Source organism: Siniperca chuatsi, linkage group LG10 (genome assembly GCF_020085105.1).
Source record: "Siniperca chuatsi isolate FFG_IHB_CAS linkage group LG10, ASM2008510v1, whole genome shotgun sequence".
In the NCBI taxonomy this organism is placed as follows: Eukaryota; Metazoa; Chordata; class Actinopteri; order Centrarchiformes; family Sinipercidae; genus Siniperca; species Siniperca chuatsi.
This window is the reverse complement of record NC_058051.1, coordinates 4727727-4750817: the sequence shown is the minus strand read 5'-3', so window position 1 is coordinate 4750817 and position 23091 is coordinate 4727727. Positions and strand designations below refer to the sequence as shown.

General features: G+C 39.2%; 1 protein-coding gene across 1 annotated transcript; it reads left to right on the top strand.

The window, feature by feature from the left end:
• Window positions 1-918: 918 nt before the first annotated feature.
• gabrd (gamma-aminobutyric acid type A receptor subunit delta) lies at window positions 919-21198 on the top strand. The gene is made up of 9 exons (XM_044211670.1): window positions 919-1381; window positions 12938-13053; window positions 15053-15120; window positions 16468-16688; window positions 17318-17400; window positions 17628-17765; window positions 18264-18419; window positions 18865-19076; window positions 20175-21198. Exons 1-9 carry the CDS (start codon window positions 1314-1316, stop codon window positions 20493-20495), a joined length of 1383 nt encoding a protein of 460 aa, XP_044067605.1. The 5' UTR covers window positions 919-1313; the 3' UTR covers window positions 20496-21198.
• Window positions 21199-23091: the final 1893 nt, after the last annotated feature.

Below are 23091 nucleotides of genomic sequence, written 5' to 3'. Positions count from 1 at the left end.
TTATAAATATTATAGTCTTTGTTCCATTGGTATATGGCTTCTGCGGTGCTAAATGATGACTGGTATCACTAAATTCTACATTTCTATGCCTTCATTCAATGATTGAAAGTAGAGCGATGACAGTAAAGGAGGGGGGAAAGAGATTCGGAATGACATGCAATCAAGGGCCCCTGCTGGACGGAGTTTATGTTGGGTGCCTTAACCCCTAGGCCACCAGGGTGCCCTGAACATATTCTTGAATATCACTTTTGTGTCAGTAGTGATCTTATTGTTCTTTGTGATATTTGATTTAATTTGCTGTAGAGACTAAATGTCTTTGGCCCCTGACATGAAAAGTTTAATAACCTCTGCTACAGTAATATGACCCTGATATGAGAAACTTTATGATCTACTTGTGAACATAATTATATAACAGTCTGGGATGGGAACACGCTGGAGGTGCTGAGCTAACAGTGAAACCTCTGATCAGAGTAGTTCTCTCATTTTCTCTCATTGTTTTGCTGACAGTCAGCTGTTCCAGAGTCCCATCAGAAATGGTTTAATCTTACTAGAACTCACCAACCATTATCCATATTAGAGAATACATAGGCCTGCAATACATAAATGTACTTACTGATGTCATGAGAGTATTTGATTTAGTGAAAACACACCGGAACTACATGCTACTCCTTTTTAATTGGGTAAGGTCCCATAGACAACTCAAGGACTTCTGGGTGCCCCTACCCACTTTGGGACCCACTGGGGCCCTCACTATAATAACTTCTGGCGTTTTTCCTTTTAAAAAAAAAAAGTTGAAATACAACTTTATTAACAGTAATTACCTACTGGAGAGGAGGTACGAACGTGTCACACATTACATAATATGCTGAAGTCCTATGTTCGTGACATGCCCCCCGCCTCCATAGCCAGATTGAATCAGACGTTTAGAGGCCAAGCAACGGAGGGATCGACAGATTAGTGACTCTCTCTCTCTCTCTCTCTCTCTCTCTCTCTCTCTCCCCTCATCCCCCTCTCTCTGTTGCTGGAGGACAGGCGGCGGCAGCGGTGGATCGGCTCGTTGTTGCGGTCGGACAGGGAGTTTTCCTTTTCCTCGGTGCCCTCTCTTCTCGCGCGCTCCTGGACACGGACGAATTGGGGAGCCAGCCGATCATGGGGTCATCATCACCATCATCTTCAGCAGCGCCAGCACCAGACTTTACTTTCTTCTCGGCAGCGCCGGATCACGAGGAGAGCGCACTAAAATAAAACTCTGTGGCTTTGTCGTCGATTTCCATTCCGGGAAACTTTTCTTTTTCTCTCAATTATTTATCATAATGGAGATCCCAACTTTCCTGCTGCCGAGTCTTGCTCTGCTCTTCGTTGGAGGGGATCTTTTCACCAGGTGAGATCAACCTCGCTTTTTTTCCTCTTGCAGGTGTCTTATTACTACGTCGCCCGATAGTGCAGATCCTATTGAAAAAATGCAATAAGTGAATACAAAGTTGGATAAACCATAAACTTAAAGTCTGACCAGAAAAGGCAAACAACCGCTGAAAATAAGGATTATGAGGACAGCAAAGGCGAATACCCATACCTCTCTGTGGACGGCAAATCACGAGGCAATCAGCAACTAATATCACCAAAAATCAATTATTCTTTAGAAAAATAAACATGAATTAAAGCTAAAACATCGCCAGTCAGTTTCATCCTCCTCGCCGTGTCTCGCTTCCCACGACTTTACCTTATTAATATGAATATACAGTACGCTTAAAGATAAGTAAATTTATGTGGCTTTGCCCTCTACATCCTTATATAAAAATACTTCTCCACACCCACATCCCGGAGTCTGCTTTCTCCTCTGCTTTACCTCCGGGCACATGGACCTGATGACACTATTTGCATAATGCATATGCATAGAAAGAGGTGTTTTTTTATGGAGATGAATGCGAGGTGAGGTGAGTGAGTGGGTGCGTTTTTAGGTAGCAGATAATGTCACCCACCTCCAGGCCTGTTCCATAGGGGTCAAATATCAGGATCAGAACAGGCCTCAACGCATTTACAGGACTAATACATTTAAACAGAGCAGCCCCTCTGCTATATAACCAGCAATACAGATTCCCAGTTTGGAGAGTTAAAGTAAAGCAAGGGAATTAACAGGTCGAAATTGTTTGTTTAGTGCATATTTTGCTGAAATTAGTCCAAGATTGACATTTGCAGATAATGAAAACATTGATCCTCTTAAGCTCAGAAAACCTTAAGCCCACTGTCATTTATAGTGATTTTACAGTTACCACATTGAAATTTAATCCAACCATGACCTCTGATTGTCAGTATTCTGCGGATTATACACACACAGATTTCTTGAATACAAAACAGTATGCTTTTGTCAGATGGGAAAACCAGGCTATTCTAAACTAGACGCCAAGTTTCAAACCTAAAGTAGACAGAATTTCAAAACACAAGTTTGGGTGCTTTACATTTTATATTTATGTTTTCAGTAGAGGCCTATATTAATCTGGGTGCAGTCGAAATGACCTCATGCTCTTGTCCATAAGCTTTCACAAGCATCCAATTCTTAACCAGCATTTACTACTGAGCCCCAATTTCCCCAAAGCCCACATGCTGGCAAGGGCCTCCCCTGAAAAGGGCAAAGGGTGAAGCTACTTAAGCTTTGGGTGAAATTTGGGCAAATCACTTCCATTGTCCCTCTTGGCTGTTCACCAGCAGAGGGAGTAATAGCTATTGTAATTGGATTTTTCTGCCTCTAGTCACTGCTATTATTATTATTATTATTATTTTGTTCTCAGTACAATGCAGAGTGTAGGCTTTTTCTTGCACCTCATTATGTGTCAGCTCTCTCTCTCTCTCTCTCTCTCTTTTTCTCTTTATCACTCTCTCTCTCTCTCTCACACACACACACACACACACACACACACACACACACACACACACACACACACACACACACACACACAATCGTGTACACACACACAAAATCATGTACACACACACACGTTGTTTTGCCTTTGGTGGTTGAAAGTTGCAAACTGCTTCCTTTCCTTGCTCCCCCGACTGAACAGAATTACTCTGGTTCTCTTTTTAGCTCCTAGTTTATCCATTTCACAAAAGTTGCTTAGCTATGCTGTTATGCCTCGCCACCTTTGGTTTTTCACAGCTTTTCTTTCTAGCTGAAGTGTCACTTACCCTTCACTTCACCAAACACAATCGGCATCGAATTGATAGTATAATATCTGCAACAGAGGCAACAACGACAGCAGGACCTCAAACAGAATAATGAGTGTTAATTTGGAACATACCGCCATGTTGTATTGGTCCTGGTTACAAATGTTTCCCAAAGCAAAGAGTTTCATTGCTTATTTTAACCTCAGTGGATAAGAGCGCGTGTACACGTATGATTTTTGGTGGCAGGACTGTAACTGTGAGCCTAATAGAGTCATACCATTTACACAATAAAAGATCTAATCAGCAACAAAGAGATTATTGTCTAAAGTTTAGGTTTATTAAAATGATAATTGAAGGAACACACAAAGTTTTTGTGTGATTGGCTCGTTAGTCAATTTGGCCATGATAAAACCATACAGTAGATATTTAACGATAAGGTTGGTGACATTCTGTATTTTTCCTATTGTGCACAATAGGAAATTGTGGGTCTTCGTGAAGACGAACACAATTAATTGATCCATCTAACAAGTGTTGCCTGTGTCGCTAAAGGCTGATACTGTATAGCTTATTCCTCTGCGGCTTCATTGTTGTCCAAAAACTATTCCTATACACACTATCCCGATGCTGTAAATACTTATCAGCACACCAAATGTCTATTAATCCAAGGCTGAACAGTCCTCCCGCGAATGCATTGTTTAGTCCTGTTTGAGTCACGTTTGCAAAAAACTACAGTGCCCAGCTGTCTTAGCGAGTGACTTAGCCTCTTTTAATGAGACTATATATTGTCCTATTGTCCTAAGATTTATGTCTTCAGTAGGAACCAATGGGCTTGGGGCTGAGAGCCATATACAGGGAAGGGAAGTCAGAAAGTACTGAGAGACAGACAACGCATTGTTGGTTTTAAGCTGTGTCTGAAATCACTTATTTACTCATTCACTTCTCCCTTTATATTAGACACTCAGAAATTTATTGTATCATGGACAGTAAAATGAGATTTCGGACACTAACTGACAGGTGCAGTGTTGTGTAACTGTAAATTTTGAAAATGCAACACATTGCATTGTGGGATTGTTTGATTGCAGAAAGTAGTGTGCATGTCATGGACACCACTTTTTTTGTTCCATTGCTGAAATTTTACAGTGCATAGGGATAATATAGTGCACTATATAGTAAATAGGGTGTGATTTCGGGCAAATCATGGGATTTGTTTGCACTCAGAAAAATACAGAATAACACTAGCCTTACCCTTCAATGTCAATAGAGCTTTGTCACTGCAGACAGTTTGACTTGTTTTAGCAGGAAAGCACAGGTGTGACTACTAAGTGCAGTCGTTATAAATGTTATTAATTACACCTGTGCCTTTTCTGCTGTGAAAAAGGCCTATTAGTGGATTTCCATCAGGCTGGGCATACATAATACATACATACATATGTTTTCATAAAGAAATTGAGCACCTTTTCATCTAACTAGGTACTTGTGGCTACATCTTCTTTTACCATTCATCCCTTGCAATATTTATAAATTATTTGCTGAGTTAAAAGTGGTTTGGTCATTTTTAAGTGTTGATTACATGAACACTTCCTACAGCTGGATAACAATAGAAATCTTCAGGTGGTTTTCCAGTGGTAAGCTTTTATTGTGAAGCAGCTGCATGAAGTGTGAAATGAGTCTGCAGTAATAATATATTTACAATCTCTGATTGCAGCAGATCAGTCCACAGCGAGGCTGCTATCTGGTCGACATTTAGGATTAAATCAAAACTCTAAGCAGCAGAGACTCCCATGACATGCAGATGCTACCAGAGAAAGCTGAACACACACAGTGAGACTTAAAAAAAAACTCGACGCCTTCTCTTTAGTGTCCTGCATGACCAAGTTAAACATCATTTCACCATGACAATGACACAGCTTTGCTGATGACGGGCACCATCAGGATTTGGCCCTTCTGTGCAGAGCCTTAGTGTCGTGAGTCAATGTGGTTGTCATCAGCTGAGAGGAAGTGGAAAGAAGTTATTATAGTTCATGATTGTAGGCAACTAACAGTATCTCAAAACTAATCTCTAAAGCTCAGTGTGGCAATATGAGACTAAAGAAATCTGGATTAAATTTGATTAAACTAAGATAATGATAAGAATGATGTCCAAAACAAGCTTAATAGGACTCAAGTTATAAAAAAAGAACAATTGCATTGAAACACTAAATAATACAATAATTCAGCTATATACAACTACAGCTCCCATGACGCTTGGTCGTAGGCTCACTTGACAGGATTTAATCCCAACATTTCATGATCTTTATGGTCTGTCACACTTAAACCATAAACCTGCACTCAAGTGACACAGTGCTCCTAACTAATCTGTATAAGAGGCTAAGTCAGCAGATAAATCCCCCCCCCCTGACCAGAGAGTACATTTCCCTATAACACAGTGATTTGATCATGTTCCTCTGGCTGCATGAACTGGCTCTAAAGCCCTACTCTGCTCTGGCAGCAGGGTGAGGTGGTGCAGGGACACTTCAGTGCTTCCACTAAAAGCCTCCTACTCAGTATAAGGTGACGCACCACATGTAAAAAGCAAAAATAAACCGTTTATTCCAATAATTCTGCTGTCTAATCTGTTGAATATGATCACAAACATTCAAATTCTGATTACTAAAAACATATTAATTAATTAAAAGGAATTTGATTTTTAAAAAAAAATATTTTAAATTAAAATTTCTCTATAAGCATATCTGACAGCCATATCTTATCTTTTTGGGGGGGCATATTTGAGGGGATTTAGCAATTTTGGGGAGTATTCATTCGAAAACTGAAAACTTACACTTGATAGATCTGTTATATGCTGATTCTACTTTTAAATGTGTATTAGATGTATTAAAATCGGACTAAATTTAGCCCGACAATAAATAAATAAAAGATTCAGTATTTCCCCCATCAGAATTTAATTCCTGTAAGCGTGGAAAAGGCTCTGATACAGCATTCACACCTCAATATAATACAATTTAAAATTTGGCATTTTAGTGTGTACTATTTTTGTTGCCTTGTCAAATTAAACAATTAATTGCTTAGTAAATAAAATATAAAAAATTATGAGAACTCATCACATGTCAGAGTCAAAAGCATAGACTGTATATAAAGATGGATGACATGACAGCGCCCCAAAAGTGAAGCCAAAACATCTCGATCGAGTCGGCCGGGTGTATGGGCTGGACCATGGTGGGACCTCGATACCGCGGCTCCAACCCCGATCACTACTGCGCAGACTCTGGCTCCAAATGACGTCACCAGCGCAAGATTGCAGCTCCCGTATCTGGGATATTTTGGCTTATCTTTATCTATAAATACAGTCTATGGTCAAAAGTGATATCTTCAAATCGCTTATTTTGTCTGACCAACAGTCACAAAACCTCAAATGTGTTCACTTTACAATATAGTATAAAACAGAAAAGCAGCATATGCTCACATTTGAGACTGAACCACCACTGTTTTTTACTTGATAAATTATTTAAACAGTTCATTGATTTTCACAGTTTTTATTGATTAATATTCTGTCTATTAATTCATTTGACTGATGCAACCAAAATCACAGTTTTCACCAGCGTTGCCTCACCTTAAATTATTCAATAACATATTGTATACCAGTTATTAAAGTAGAGCTCCACAATGAACCAAAAACAACTGACATAACAGCTACAGGTCCTTTCATGTTCTCTGGTACTAAATAAGAAGAAAGTCATTCGGTATACAGTATATCAACTTCAAATTGTAGTTTTTCAAGTGCTGTGTTATTTATGTATATATTTTCAAGTATACCAGTACAGTATTAAAAAATTGATTCTGCATGCTTTGCAGTTCATCCTGTAATCGCAATACTGAAGTATCACACTTATTTACTTAGTTTAGTCCAGTAAAGGAGCAGTGTGTGGCAACATGACTCTCATACTGTACGTCCGGTGATGAAAGCTTTTCAAGGACAAATGTCACTTTATTCAAATTTGCAGAAGCTCTGCTTTTTGAGGCTCTCTGAAATAACAGAGCAGACTCACTGACCTGAATGTTAGCCCTGCAGCAGTTTCCACTCTGATAAGGAGAAACCTGCCCTGCTGTAAATTTTCTCCACAAGCAGCTCTGTCCTGTACAGTATGTTTATCCAGCAGATTCCACTGTAGATTTCACTGCATTTATCAGGATGGGATGGAGGCCATCCTATAACTAGAGGATCAGGGTTCAGACTTTCTTTTAGAGCCTGAATCAAATCATCAGTAGGAAAGGATTTGGTCGCAGATTTGGAAAAACAGATAAGGCTCGTCCTGCAAGAAAAAGCTTAGGGCCTCCGTGGGCATGAATTCCAGAGTAGATTTGATGCACTGTGTTATGACACGAGGATGTTCAGATATCCACTGTAAAAGTGTACATCACAAAGCAGACAACAAAAGAATTTTAAACAACTAAATCAGAATTGTCACAATGCAGAGTTGTTTCCTGTATCTTGAAGAGTTTTAAAGTTTCCCTGTGTCCATTATGACCAGTTTTGAGAAAATGTTAAGGAATCGATTTGTTTGTTTTAACTTTAGAATATTAATTTGGAGAAGGGCTGATAAAGGTATGGAAAATGGGATAGTATTTGATAAGTATTTGGTTTGATTTTGACCAAAAGTAGACTGAGTGAGTTTTGGAAATCAACTCTTCAGTGCAAGACTAACGGCATTAGCCTGTGCAGGAAAACATTGTTAATTGTATTTTAGCTTGTGCTAATTGGTCTCAGATAACATAGCATTTATCATAGCATTTAATTTGACCATAAAATTGTATTTGGTTGTACATTTCAACTGAAATTACCTTCAATACTAGAGCGTACAAGAGCAAAACGATAAAATAAGTATAAAAACATACCACCAATACACGTCCACATCATTCACACTCTATGCCTCTAGTTAAACAGCCTTTCTGTTGTAGTCCCTAAATCTAAACCAAATGACCCTGATGACATCATCAAGGTTATTTTCTTAGACTTTGGAAAACTCCTCCAGAGCCACAGAAGGCAAAAACTTTCCCTAACCTTAACCGAGGTGTTTTAGTAGCCTAAATCTATCGTGGGACTCAGGATGCTAGCCTTGGTCTCCAGTGTCAATGTCCTGTGCTTTGTACACCCAACACCCACCACAATTACTTCCCCTATGACCTCTGTGTGCTACAAGAAGTAGCACTTCCTTGACTGGAAAAAAACATTGTCAGTTGAGCATATTTTTTAATTCCAACTACCTTCACTGGAAAGAAGTTTAGACAAATAGAAGTGACAATGACGATGTTCTGTAAAGTTCAAGTTTGGACAAATACACATTTAATAATGTTTCCCCCTAATCCTTTTTTCCTATAGAACACTTTTAATCATTCATCCATTTTCTATTTCCCCAAATCTTCTAACAACATTTCCCATTTTCTTTGTTTCTTATATGATAACGAGAAGGGTGTGGGAAAGATGTGAAATAAATAAATTATGTGTGCTACATTACATTCATTTGGCAGCCGCTTTTGGCCAAAGTAACTTACAATAAATGCATTCAAACCATGTAGGAGCAAGAGCTAAATATCATCCAGAATTGTATATTGTAAAAAGTGTATCCCTTCTAAACAAATAACTAAAAGCATGTTCAGTGCTACAATACATGTGCTTAGCATTAAAAAAAAAACAAAAACAAGACATAAGTAAGTGCTAGCAAGGGTTGTCGAGATGTAGTCTGAAAAGGTGGGTTGTTAGCCTGCGGCAGAAGATGTGCAGTGACTTTGCTGTCCTGACTTCAGTGAGGAACTCATTCCACCACCGTGGAGCCAGAACACAGAAGAGCCTTGACCGAGATGAGGACAGTTTAACGTCCAGAGGCAGAGGAGCGCAGTGGTGGGGCCGGGGTGTAGGGTTTGGATCCTAGCACATTAAATGTGTGTTAGGATCAAGGAAATCAAGAATAAGGAATTTTTTAAAAAGCTAGTAAAGGATAAATATGAGAGTAAAATTAAAATTCATTTTCAGTTCATTTTATCAAGCAATTCATTTTGGTTATCATTTAAACTTTTAACACATCAAATAAAGATTTGGTGAAGTGTGTCGCTTCTGGGACTCCATATTTAAGTGTAAGTAGTAGTCAATAAAAAGATCTGTTTGCTGAATGAAAAGCAATCTATTATTCATTCTTATTGTCCGTTAATGCAACACACACACACACACACACACACACACACACACACACACACACACACACACACACACACACACACACACACACACAGACAGTCAATGGAGCAGCTGCCTGTGGATATGTGCGACTTATTTATGTTTTATTGTGATTTATCCAAATGGATTTTGATGGTTTTGCAGTGCTGCTTATCACACATCGATGCCAATAAAACAAATTAAACAGTGAGTCACAGAGTGAGGATCAGGGGACTGGCACTCTGCGCTTGTTCAGGTAACTAGCAGTGTCAGTATATAAAACTAATTAGGCTTGTTAGTGTGTGCTGCACATTACGTTCACAAAAAGATGCCATAAATTTGAGAGAGGCTGCTGCTCTTTGTCTTTCCTCTCCTCCGTCTCCGCTCCCCATCTGTTTAATGTTAGCTCATAAACAGACGGGTGCAGATCCAGGCCTCGGGAGAGACGTCTAATGGAAGTGAAATACAGAAGGAAGAGGAGTTTCTGGAAATACACTCTCTCAAATGTTTCTCATGGATGGAGGGGTGAGAAAATAGAGGTGCAAATGTTTAGTAAATCTCCATAGAGAGCAATCAAATGTTCAACCCTGTACCTATCTTTTAACAGCATATAGTAATATTTCTTTTTCCTTGGAGAGCTGTATGTGAGCTGTTCTGTTTGGCTTTTTGTGGTCAGAAAAATGATAATTCAGGTCAGGAAATCAAGAAATAAACACTTTCACTTTTTTCTCAAACAACATCAATTTACAGAGTCAGAGAAAATCTGATCTGCTCTTTAGAGAGCAGCATTTAATTAAAGCAATAATCTCTGCCATTTTAAATAAATGGCCATTTTGCTAGTTTGTAGCAATTATTGATAAAAAATCAGGGATACAAGATTTAGTCAGTTGATAAAAGCTTTCACATTTCAGCGTCAGACAGCGTCTGCAAGGTCTTTTAGATAAAAATCTCCTGGTGCACAGGAAGGGACACGCTTCAGATGTGTTTAGAATAGATATAAGAAGAGCGGTGTATGAGCCGCAATAGCCACCAACAGATAAAGAGAAGATTTTCTCTATAGAAAGTTACAATCAATTAACAAGACATCCAAGAAGAATATGTTGTACTGTACTACTGCCCTGTGACATAAAGGAGGTAAAAAGTTACCTTTCTGTAAATACAGCTTGTACTAGAATCATTCTTGATAACTGTGGGAAATTGCAGGCCTTTTTAAATTAAAGTCAGACAGGAAAGGTCAGATTACAAAGGGATTGTAATGCTAAGTATGAAAAATACTATAAAATTGCAGTAAACCCATTTATCTGATCACCACAGCAGACACACACTTCCGCACACTATCTTGTCCCTCCATGCGAGAAGGCCTGTTTGACCTTGGTGTGTTAACAAAGAAAAAGCTCTTTATTTCCAGTTTTAGAAACTGCCAATTAGTAAAGAAATCCATGAGTCACATGGTGAATAATTAATTCACTCAGTGCTCCCATTTATTTCAGACATGACTTGCCAGACTAAAAATGCCACTCCAAATGGACTGACTAAGGAAATGTTAATGACATGGCAGAAATACAATTTTTTTCCCTAGTTGTATAGACAAGCAGATATTTTTTGTTACATAATGTTTTGCAGTGGAGGTCAGTTTTCCATGTAGCTGTGGGTGTAATGCTTTGCTCTCTAGGAAGCCGACTTTCTCCAAATGTCAGCCTTATTTCAAAGGTCACTGAATGGCTTTTCATTGTTGGTGAATAATAACACCTTTGATCAAGACCCCATATGTTCCATTTCCCTGTCAATGCCACCACCAGCCTTTGTGGCTTTGAATGTCAGTGAAACCTTTAATTTCTGAAACCTTTAATTTAATCTATTTATTGCACGTCAGTGAGTTCTTTCAACTCTGGATGACAGTACCACAGCGTGCACATGAAAATATTTATGGAGAACGCTCTTCTTGTATTGAATGACAGCATATTGTTGAAACCTTGTCTCTCATGAAAGGGTGTAACTGACTTGACTTAAACTCAAATACATAAAGGTCCACACTATATATATTTCCATGGTATCTGTTTACAGGCTTGCTGTTTTAGTATACAAAACTGCCACCTGGTGGTATCTGAGCTGTGCTGCTCTTGTTAAATCCTACACAGAGGCAGTAGTCAGTATGGACTCTGGGCCCTCTAGCTGTCCCTGAGGGCTCCAGGGGCCTCAGGGGAGTCCTTTTATATCAGCTAATAGTTTTAATTTCACTATTATTCCCCTCCTGAGAAGTTAAAGGAATGGGATAAGCATAAGGACTGCTTGAATCGAGGTGTCACTGTCCCAAACTAGAAACAGCAATATAATAAAGTGCTTACTTGTTCCGGATGAAAGTCTTATTAAATGGGGAAATGTATTCTCACAAGAATATATTTTCACTAAAAGGTTTGGAGGCTTGTGGACTGCATATCACAGCATGACAGTTCAGTCTGAGCTGTGTGTAATCTGAAGCTACACTGGTAGATATGGATCTGCTGTCAGCCTCCTTGTGGACAAAAAAAAAAAAAAGAGACACGACTGAAGAAAAATATACCAACCAGGTTTTAGCCAATATGGCTTACAGATTTTTGAAAAGATACAGCTGACGGCTGGTATTTTGTGTTAATATTCAGATGACATGCTGCTAATGATAACAAATAATCATTCATAATTAAATTTTTCAGTTTAATTATTTTAGAACAGATCCATTGTACTATTATTTAACAGAGGGTACAAATACAAAAGAACAGCCTGCAAAAAACACAAAAACCCCCACACAAAATATGGGAGAGATGTAGAAAATTTGGATTTATAGTATATGGTAGAGTAAAAAATCTACCAAAATGAATTTGTAAATATGTTGTATTTTGTTGTTCTTATTACCGCAGTATAAAATAACCTGATTTGTCTGATGATCACAAAAATCCTCCAGTTTGTTCAAGAATGACATTGTGTATGCACAATGTTGTGTCACATGCGTTGAAGACAAATCAACAAATAAAAACTTACTAAATAGATTTGTAATATTTGGTTATTTCCTTAGAATTGAGGGTGGGATCCCTAGCTTCTTTTATCTCATTGTTTTGGTTTACCGATTGGTTCAGTCTCACTGCTTCATCAACATCTTTTCCAGCAGCAGCAGGCAGCTGTTTTCAGTAAAAAAACCTGTAATAAATCTACTGTACGCTATCAGTTAGCAACTGGCTGGTGAAGATAGTGAAGCATTTAGCAGCTAAAGAGACAGACATTTTTCTCAGCAGCTGGTGGAGACCAAAACAGAGCTAAAAGGAGAGTTAATATTGGACTTACATTTGTCAAGAGGACAGAAACACAAGTCCAAATAAATTCTAATGTTGCTCTATGTCTGCTTGATGTGTAAATAGCCAACTAGTTGCTAACATGTTTGCCATAACAACTTTATAAGGTGATAATATGTCATTGTTGTGTTTAGAGCTGGTTCTGCTCTATCTGCTGTATCTGAATCTCTGCCAGACCATCCTGTGGACACATGGTGTGGCTGGACGACCACTGAAGGCTGCTGTGTTTGCTGTTTGTCTCCTTTAGGGCCATGCTGAGTGACATTGGGGACTATGTAGGTACAGACATTGAAATATCCTGGTTACCTAATCTGGATGAATTAATGAAGGGCTATGCCAGAAATTTTCGCCCTGGGATAGGAGGTGAGTATGAGATCTACTGCTCGTGGCGTTGGGTTGCATTTCACCCCCTCACATTTACAGCCATCCTTAGCATCACAAAACCCAAGTTACAGCAACAGGGCATTCACATGTCATTTTCCAATTCCATTATCTTTAGAGGACTCTTTGTTTTTTATTGTATGACATTAAAACAAAGCTGTATTTACCTTATGTAAATACCTGCTTTGACTCTTCAGTAAGGTGAATCATTTGTTAAGGACACATTTAGGTGAAGAGAAGCTTTGCTGAGGGGATTATTGAGGATGATGTCCTTCAAGGGCAAAAGGGAGATGAGTGGTGCAAACAATGAGCACCGCTCTGGAGACTTTGCTAAGAATGGCTGCAAGATGTGAAACATCCAATGACCACAGCGATAGATTTCTCAATCTCACAGCTTAACTCAGCTGAGCAAAGGTGAAAATGTGGAGCAGGACAGGAGCACCGCTATCGCCACACACACCACCCTGTGCACTAAACGCCTACACGAACTATCATAACACAGCATCATGTGGTGGCTGCATTCCTATTGATGTAACATTATAATGACCACTGAGGAATCATGTCTGTTATTTGGAGTATTTCCCTTCATTCAACTCACATCCCATAGCCTTTTAGTATAGAATTATGTTTGTGTCATTAAACTTCAAATACATATGAAACTGACACAAAAAAAATGGGATTCATAAATATGTTTTGCATCTTGAAAATGAAATAACATTCACAAATATGACTTTGCACTCACAAACAAATGCCATTGATAATACAATACAAGGAAATCCACATGAGCAAGGTGATGCACAAATGCAAAAACATAGTTTAAAACCAATTATTTTGGTTTGGAAAGTACAAACAATATTTGTGGATTACATTTTTTTTCTTGGGAGACATACATAAGAAATATTTAATATTTATGGATCTTTTTTTTACCAGCCAAAATCAAAAATCCAAAAGTTCGCACAATTTGATTTGTGTAAATGGAAAACCATATTTGTGAACCAAATCATTTGTTTGTACTGTACAAAAGGATTTCTGAATTCCATTGTATTTTGGAAAACATTTTTACATTACATTCATTTACATTATATTAATTTTGCAGATGCTTTTGTCCAGAGCAACACCGCTAAATTTCATGCCTCAAAAACAAACAACTATGAGCGTGTTCAGTGCGACGGTGCTTAGAGGTTTTGCAAAATGTTCCCTTCTTTTGTTAGTAAATATACATTTGTAAATAGTTTATCTATCACAAATGTATTATGTATTAATCTGTGCACCTCCACTAAAGGATACTGTGTAAAAGATGCTTGTTATAACATTAGGTGACACCTTCTAAACTCTCTCCTGCTGACCTTGGCATATAATAAACTCCTTTTACACCAATTGTAAATCACCTCACACTATACATCCAGTGTATGGCTAATAGAATATGATTTGCTAGAAATTATTATTAGGGGAAGGTGTTGAATGGTGGGGAATGGTAATGTATGATTCCTTAATGTTCAGTATAAATAGTCTTTCTGTTCTGCATCAGTGAGCTCCCCTGTATCCTGCCCTCTAGCATCCGATCACAGAGGCACACTTCATGCTAATCATATGGCAAACTGTTGAGTGAAAATGCTACAGTGTGTGTGCGTGCGCGCGCGTGTGTGTGTGTGTGTGTGTGTGTGTGTGTGTGTGTGTGTGTATGTGAATGTTGGCAGACGCTCACTCTGTGCGAGTCCATGAAAGCCCAGTGCTGTTTATGAATGCCCACAGTGCGATGTGCCACTTAGCATGGTAAAACTGGATAATGCTTAATCTCTATGCACTGTAGGAGTGTTTGAGACGTGGGAGGATGGTAGGTGGGAGGGAAACAGATGGGTGATGGAGTGAGGATGGGAGGGACTGATGGAGTCAGAATGAGCAGAGAAGGTATGTGTGTGTGTGTGTGTTTGAAATGGGCAGGGGCCAGGTTTGCTTTCTTTTCTGACTTCTCCGCCTGCAGGTCCACCAGTGAATGTGGCCATGGCTATTGAAGTGGCCAGCATTGATCACATCTCTGAAGCCAACATGGTAAAGTATACAGTCACTTTCTCCTTCCTTCTTCAGTGAGATTCTCATCCCTCAACTTCACTATTGCGGCAAAGATCAAAGATTTGCTATTTGCATAATCCTGATTTATCCCACTTGAGGGTTTGAAAGAACTCAGTGTGAACATGTGTGACACATGAGCGGAGTTGTTAGATAATTGAACGCTTTCATGGATTTTGTACGGCAAGAACCAAATCTAGTGGGAAGATTCACATTACACTGTATATGGCCCTGATTTTTTTTCCAAACAAATACATTTTTTCCTTCCTTCAACAGTTGAATATCCACCTACAAATAAGCATTTCAATAAAAGCTTGCCCAAAGCTGAAAACCAGGGATTTATGAGCATTTTGTCACATATAGTTTGGGCACAAATGTACAGTAGAAATGACACCAGAATCAGTATTTACACCAGTTATGAAACATGTTTCCATATCGAAGTTAAATACTATGAACTGGAACAGCTTTAGGATTATTTCTGACAATATCTATAAAAGAGTATCTGCTTGATTTTAGATGTCACCTAATCTAGACTTACTTTAAATCATAGTTGTAGCAGTGGCAGTTTTCAGGATGGTTTTGCCCTTTAATGAGACAAAACATTTGGAATGGTAACAGAAGTACTGTAATTGCTCAAATATAATAAAAGAAATACATAATTGGATAAAAATTCTGGTCTACTTTGTAAGATTTTACACAGTTAAGATAATGAGGTGTTATTTATGAGACCTACTCTTGAGAAATAAACTGAATCCAATTTGTGCTTACAAGTATTAGATTTCCACCAAATTCCAATAATAAAAGGCATGCTCTAGCAACTTAGTTATGCACTCCTATGAAGGTGATGAATTTTTGATAGTTTAAAAAAAGAATGGTCAAAATCTACGCAGCAGATATCCTGACTTTTTATGGGTCAAGCCCCCAAAACACTGAATCCTACACTTCCCATAATGCAACAGTTTTTCTCAGAGTTAACAAAACTCCTCTAGAGCCACAGAAGACATCATTCAAATGTTTTCACAGGGCTAGTAGTATTCCTCATAACTAAACTGACCTTCAAGTGTTAACAGGTGGACTCCCATTTTAAGCTATATTTTTAGTCACTTCTATAATTACAGACTTCAGTGCATCTGATATTAAACCACACAAATTAACATTGGTTTTGTTTTCATTTAAAAAATATTTTTGATACAAAGTGGGTTTAAAAAACCCAAAATGTTTCCCCTTCTTTCCTAATACTGTAGAGGTAGATGTTGTTTGTCTCCCCATGTCCACCACTCAGCCTTTATGTTTGGGTCTGTGTGTTTGTATGTGTGTTGTTCCTGGCAGGAATATACCATGACCGTGTTCCTGCGGCAGAGCTGGCACGATGACCGCCTGTCCTACAATCACACCAACAAGACGCTGGGGCTGGACAGTCGATTCGTGGACAAGCTGTGGCTGCCTGACACCTTCATCGTCAATGCCAAATCTGCTTGGTTCCATGATGTTACTGTGGAGAACAAGTTGATCCGCCTGCAACCCAACGGAGTCATTCTGTACAGCAGCCGGTATGAACAAACTGATTGTTGTCTTCACTAGTCAGACTCAGACAGTCAGACAAACGCAACCAGTGAGACTCTTTACCTCTACAGTATGTATCTGGGTGCTATGGTGTTCAGAATCAGAATCAGAAATACTTTATTGATCCCCAAGGGGAAACTTTTTTGTTACAGAGTTGAACTGTGTCTTCAATATGAGGAAGTTCTTTCTAGTTTCAGATTTGCTATGTTTTTTTTAAACTCATGCCTTCAGACATTTGAGAGCCAGACATCTTTTATTTGTTGTCTTTGGGAAAGAAAATCCCTCATGAGCCATACCATGAGAGTAAACAGTGATACCTTCATAAACTTAAAAAATCTCTGATATGGTCTGATGTACATGCCTGATGTAAAGAGATAGGGGAGGCAGGGAAATATGGAAAGGTGAAGGTAAAGATAAAGTGGATCGAGGTGAATCATCAAAAGAGCTAAATTGGGCATTACTGTCAGTATGTAGGCAGAATCCATGAAATTTTAAACAAGACCATTCTACTGCTATCATAAAAAAGTCATCCAACTAACTATAATATTTAGATATACAAATATAGACAACTACAATGGTGTACATTAAGTTTTGATTAACTGGGCTGTTTTGTCAGAATCACTTCGACGGTAGCGTGTGATATGGACCTGACCAAGTATCCCATGGATGAACAGGAGTGTATGCTGGACCTGGAAAGCTGTAAGTTGGGATTCACATAACGTCTTTTTCTTCCTTCACACATCTTCAAGTAAAATTTTGCTTTTCCGATTTCTCTAGATGTGCTCATGCCAAAGTAAAGTGACATCTAGGAAAAGTTACAATGTTATAAGCTTCCTCCGTTCCTCAGTGCTAGGATAAAAATGCTATGTGCTGAGTAACCCTCACATGTAGGCCGTACTGGTAAAAAAAAGTTTTTTTCATTCTAGATGGTTACTCCTCAGAGGACATTGTGTATCACTGGTCCGAGAGTCAGAGACACATCCACGGCCTGGACAAACTGGAGCTCTCCCAGTTCACCATCACAGACTATCGATTTGTAACTGAGATGATGAACTTCAAATCTGGTGAGCATTCATCTGGTTTTCCTGTCTTTTTTCTGTTGTCAAGGTTAGTGTCAGCACAGCCAGTTTGAAAGCCCCTTGCATGGTTCTTGAGTGTTTTATGCATTATGTACTACTTTGAGTTTTTGGACTTGGCTTGCCTCTTGTGTTGGAAAACTCTGCACATTCTTTTTGAAGCAAGAAGATGATTTTTTTTATTTATTTTTTTTACTTCAGGCACTTCTGTGGTTATATTTTATGCATAGAAGGAATGGATCAGGTCAGGCTTGCTACTGAGCCAGGCAGGTGGTTTAGGAGATGATAGGAGTTACTGCTGGGAAAATGCAGTTTGAAATACTACTTTATAACTTACATCTTGAAGCTTTGCCACCAGGGGAACACGTGAGCAGACAGACATTCTATAATATCAGCGTCTGTGAAGAACAATTGGATATTTTCTTAATGTATAATTAGCGTCTTCAGTAAAGTAATTAAACACTGTGTCTGCTTTCTGCTTCCCAGCGGGACGATTTCCAAGGCTCAGTCTTCGCTTTGAGCTGAGACGTAATCGAGGCGTCTACATCATCCAGTCATACATGCCTTCGATATTACTGGTTGCCATGTCCTGGGTGTCCTTTTGGATCAGCCAATCAGCAGTCCCTGCTCGTGTATCCTTAGGTTGGTATTAGTTTGATGGGGTCTGTTTCAACTTCTAAAATGATATTCTAAAAGGGGGGAACTTAAATCAAAGTTGGTGTTCATTCATCTGCAGAAAGGTTGAACCATGTTGCTAAAGCAGATATTGAGCTTTCAGTAATAAGACTACAAGTCTAAAGTCCTGAGTAGATGAATGAAAAGAATCATACCAAACCATACTGACAATTTTGCTATTGTTAGAGCCTCACCAGTAGTGGGGCTACAAATGTAAAGTTCATCGTGTAGATGTTAAAATAATTCACAAGTGACAACTTTGACCTGTTGGTGGCGCTAATCCTGGCAATAGTTAGATATTTCAGTCTGGACTGACCTACTGACAGACTGACATCCATATGGCCATGCCGCTAGCATGGTTAAAAACCCACAGAACCCTAATCTGTACTTTGTGCCTGTGTTCTTTCCACAGGGATCACGACTGTTCTCACCATGACCACGCTAATGGTAAGCGCCCGCTCCTCCCTGCCTCGAGCCTCAGCCATCAAGGCGTTAGACGTCTACTTCTGGATCTGTTACGTGTTTGTGTTTGCGGCACTCATTGAGTACGCCTTCGCTCACTACAACGCTGACTACAGACTCAAAGAGAAGGCCAAGGTGAAGGCCAACAAGCTCAGCTCTGAGGTAAGGAAATCATTCCCATCATGTACTCCCATCAGGGGGGTGTTGTGAGTAATGAGCACGCCTTTCAAACATTGACCTGGGTCGGGCCCGGTGTTGACAAGCATCCGTCCCACTGACCTTCAGCAAGACAATGAATCTCCATAGAGCCTGATGGGAAAATAGAAGACTTCTCTTTAGGGAGTAATAGTGATTCTCATCATACTGTCTGTTTCCTTTGCTGTTGATATACTGAGGTATACCTTCAGAATAGGATAAGCTGACTTGATGGTATTTTTGTAAATTGAACATATGCACAATATTAAAACAATAAACACAATATTAAGCAAAAACTGATTATATGCTAACACAAGAAAAATGAGGATAAAGATGAGTGAAGTGAGTGAAATTGAATCTTACAGTGGTGTGACTGAAAATGTGTGGTGACCCAGAATGCATTGTTGATGTGAGTAAAACTACAATGACTGTGAAAACTTACCATCCAAACAAACCAAAACATCTCAAGATATAATAAACCATAGTTTTCTTTAATAATGAAGACTTGAGGACTTCATAATCTGCTGTGTTTTAGGAGTAGCTCTGGACTGTAATGTTTCATTATCAAAATATCTATTTTTCTTTTTTAAATATGCCAAAGTTCCCAGGGCTAAATGTTTTTATTGCGAAAATACAGAGAGTTGAAAATGCCTTGTCTTTACATAAAAAGTACCAAGTACTTCTATGGTAAAGTAAAAGGAGTGTAAAGTGCTAAGTGATCCAGTAACACATCACATTGCAAAAAATGCAAGAGATGTTTCAACATACAGTGGAAAGTGTTTCACTGGTATATCTGTTAATAAAGAAAAGAGTGGACGATGTCATGTTAGCATCGCAAAACAAGCAGTTTTTTTTAAAATGATTGCTCCCTCTCTTTTTGTCTTTTGATATTTAGCAGAGTTACCTAATTTTTCGGGATTCTACAAATAGTCCTCTTGTGGCAGAGGGGCTAACTGTCAGTTTTGCCTGATTTGTCAAATATTTGATGCTGAATGACTTAAAACTGCACTCTACCACGTAAAGCCTCAGAAAGTGCTTACATGCCTCTCTGTGTTCTCCCTACAGTCCATTGTGAAGAACGGCAAACAGGCTATGGTTCTGTTTTCACTGTCGGTCACCGGCATGAACCAGGGCGTGATGATTTCCAACCGGCAGGGGCGGACCCAGCGCCCTAGCAGCGAAATCCCCAGAGAGGGTGGCAGCGAGGAGGCCGAGCCAAGGAGGAGAAGGTCCAGGCAAGCGGAGGAGAGCAAGGAGAAGAAATGCTGTTCCAAGTGCGTCTGCAAGCCCATAGATGCTGACACCATCGACATCTACGCCAGGGCTGTGTTCCCTTTCACTTTCGCTGTGGTGAATGTGATCTACTGGGTTGCGTACACCATGTGAGGAGGAGGCAGCAGTTCTGTGCGAATGGCTGCCATCCAGGGCTGTACATAAGAAACTGCTGGAGCTGGGCCACTTCAATGCTGGCAGACTGGTGCAGCTGAAATATAAAGAAGTGTTACGGCCTTTGAATATGGAAATATGGTAATTAATGGAAGTAGTTATGAGTTTAAAAAATGTTAACAGGACTTCATATATTTAAATACAAATACAGAAATGTATTGTATAAAGGCAAAGGACTGTGTAGCCTGTTGGAGGTTCACATACACAGTGAATACAGTTTAACCAACAATCTAGATTTCCACGTCATCCTGTTATATGAACTCAACAAAGGACACTACAACAAAGGATCCTGCTTGAATACCTGCAGTACTGATCACAAGCTCACATGTTGCAAACGCAAATAAGCATAGTTAGCTTAACTAACTCAAAGCCACAATCTGGAGTGAACCGCCTGTTATCTCAAAAAGCAAAAGCGGCGCCCAAACTAGAGGATAACAAGATGAGGTGTACTATTCTGCATGGCTGATAACTCACTCACCCTCTTCCCCTGCCATCGCCACCCCCTCTCTTCCTCTCTCTCTCCTTTGGTCCTCCACCCATTTTCTTTTTCAATTCATTTTTTGTTCAGGACACCGCCTGGAGTGTCTTATCTCCCTCTTCCAGTTCTGCCTGTTTCCTCACCATTAAAGTATTTCCTCCACTACCTGTGTGTGTCTCTCTCTCCTGGCTTCAAATGGTCACTTGAACCTCAAATCCAAACTGTTGTTGGGTGTGATTAAAAGTAAAAAAAATGCTGAAATCCCTTCTGGCAGATGCAACTTTGATCATTTATAATTTACTTGTATGTCCAGCTGACAGAGGTCAAGAACTATTAAGAATTTCAGACTCTTGTCTGTCTTTGTTTGAAGTTGGAAATTGATTTCAGGAAATGTAGGGATGAGAGCACCACTGCTTCCCATTCAAAGAATGACACAGTTTTCTTATTAGATTCAGCATCACAGCACTGCCTCTATGGTATTTACTGCATTCTCAGGTGTCTTGTATACCTGATTTTAATTTGACCTTTTAAGTTTAAGCAAATATTGTTAGAAATGTAAACAGAAGATATTGTATACTACATCTTAAACAAGTTTGAAAGTCTAAAGCTACATCCACAAATATGGGTGTTTTGCTATTTTAAGAACCTTACCAATAATGTGCTAAAGCTCGCTCTGAGGGGAGGCACCAGAGGAAACCTCATAAAGCAGCCAAAATGCTAAGAATTCATCATCTGAGGAGCATGAAGGTAAATTCCATGGCAATCTGCCCCTTACATTGTGACATTTCCTATGTACAAGGGGACATTTTTGCCTGATGGTGTGTCTAGAGGAAAGGTCAGGGGGTCTCCAAAACATTAGGATTCATTCACTGGGGACCAATAATATCCACAATAAATTTCATTGAGACTTGGTTAGTTATCAGGATAGCTTGTCATGGACCAAATTGTTGGTCAAAGGAAAATCCTGACCTGACAATGGGACTATAGAAAACAGCAGGGACTCAGCACAGTATTAGGATTTATCCTCTGTGGACAATGAATGTCCTAATGAGAGCCTGATTGACAAATTAGCAGCTGATAAACAAGATATTGAAGTACAGAAATGCCAAATATATGTCTGAGGTAATTCAAAAACAGTGTCACAATTACACAGTGAGCACTGACAAGTTCATTTTTCAAATGTAAAATGTCCTGCTCAGTAAATATTTTGGTCAGAAACTGTTAATAAATGGAATCCTTAATAAGAGATCCTCATTAAAAATGTTTATGTTATGTATTTATTGTATGTATTTCCACACACTGTTGATACTGGATGATTCTGCAAAATCCAGTATCATCATTTATTTCTGAAGGAAAGATGGTTGGTTACTGTTATAAAAACATGAATAGCTGATGGGACACGAATTCCAGTATCCAGCATGCCTCAGACATGCTACATATACATCCAGCACTCCAACCTGCACACCCTTCTTTTCTGCCTCGGTACATAAAGGGCTCCCTACTTTGTGCACTAAAGTCGATGCAGAATTGTCAATATTCATTTGTAATTCCTGAGGATATTGGACTGAATATCCATACTCAACAGCAATGTTTCTTTCCAGAAATCATGACCCAGTTTCTCAAGATAATCCACAGATTTGTTTTGAGCAGTTTCATATAGGAACTATTGTCTTTATTCCTACATGAAACTGCTCACAGCAAGGAAAAATATGTATTTTTGATTTTGGGGTGAACTGTCCTTTTAAGGCCTCATTGGAGTGAGGCAAAATTATCAGCAGATATCTGACCATTGTTACAACAACACAATAGTCAAATTATATAAAACATCTTGTCAGTCATCTGTCTTTGTTCCAGTTTAATGGTTTACTGGATTAACGTTCCTGGACAGCATCGACCCACGCAGCATCCTCATTCTGATGCAATAGCCGTAACATACCCATACGCTCCTGCAGTGATTGCTCAGGGGGCCATCAGCATCTCCATTCCCTCTTGTTTCTCCATGCTTTTGCGTGTGCAGTGGCCAGGGAGCGAGGCTGTTATCAGGGCAAGCAATGCAGA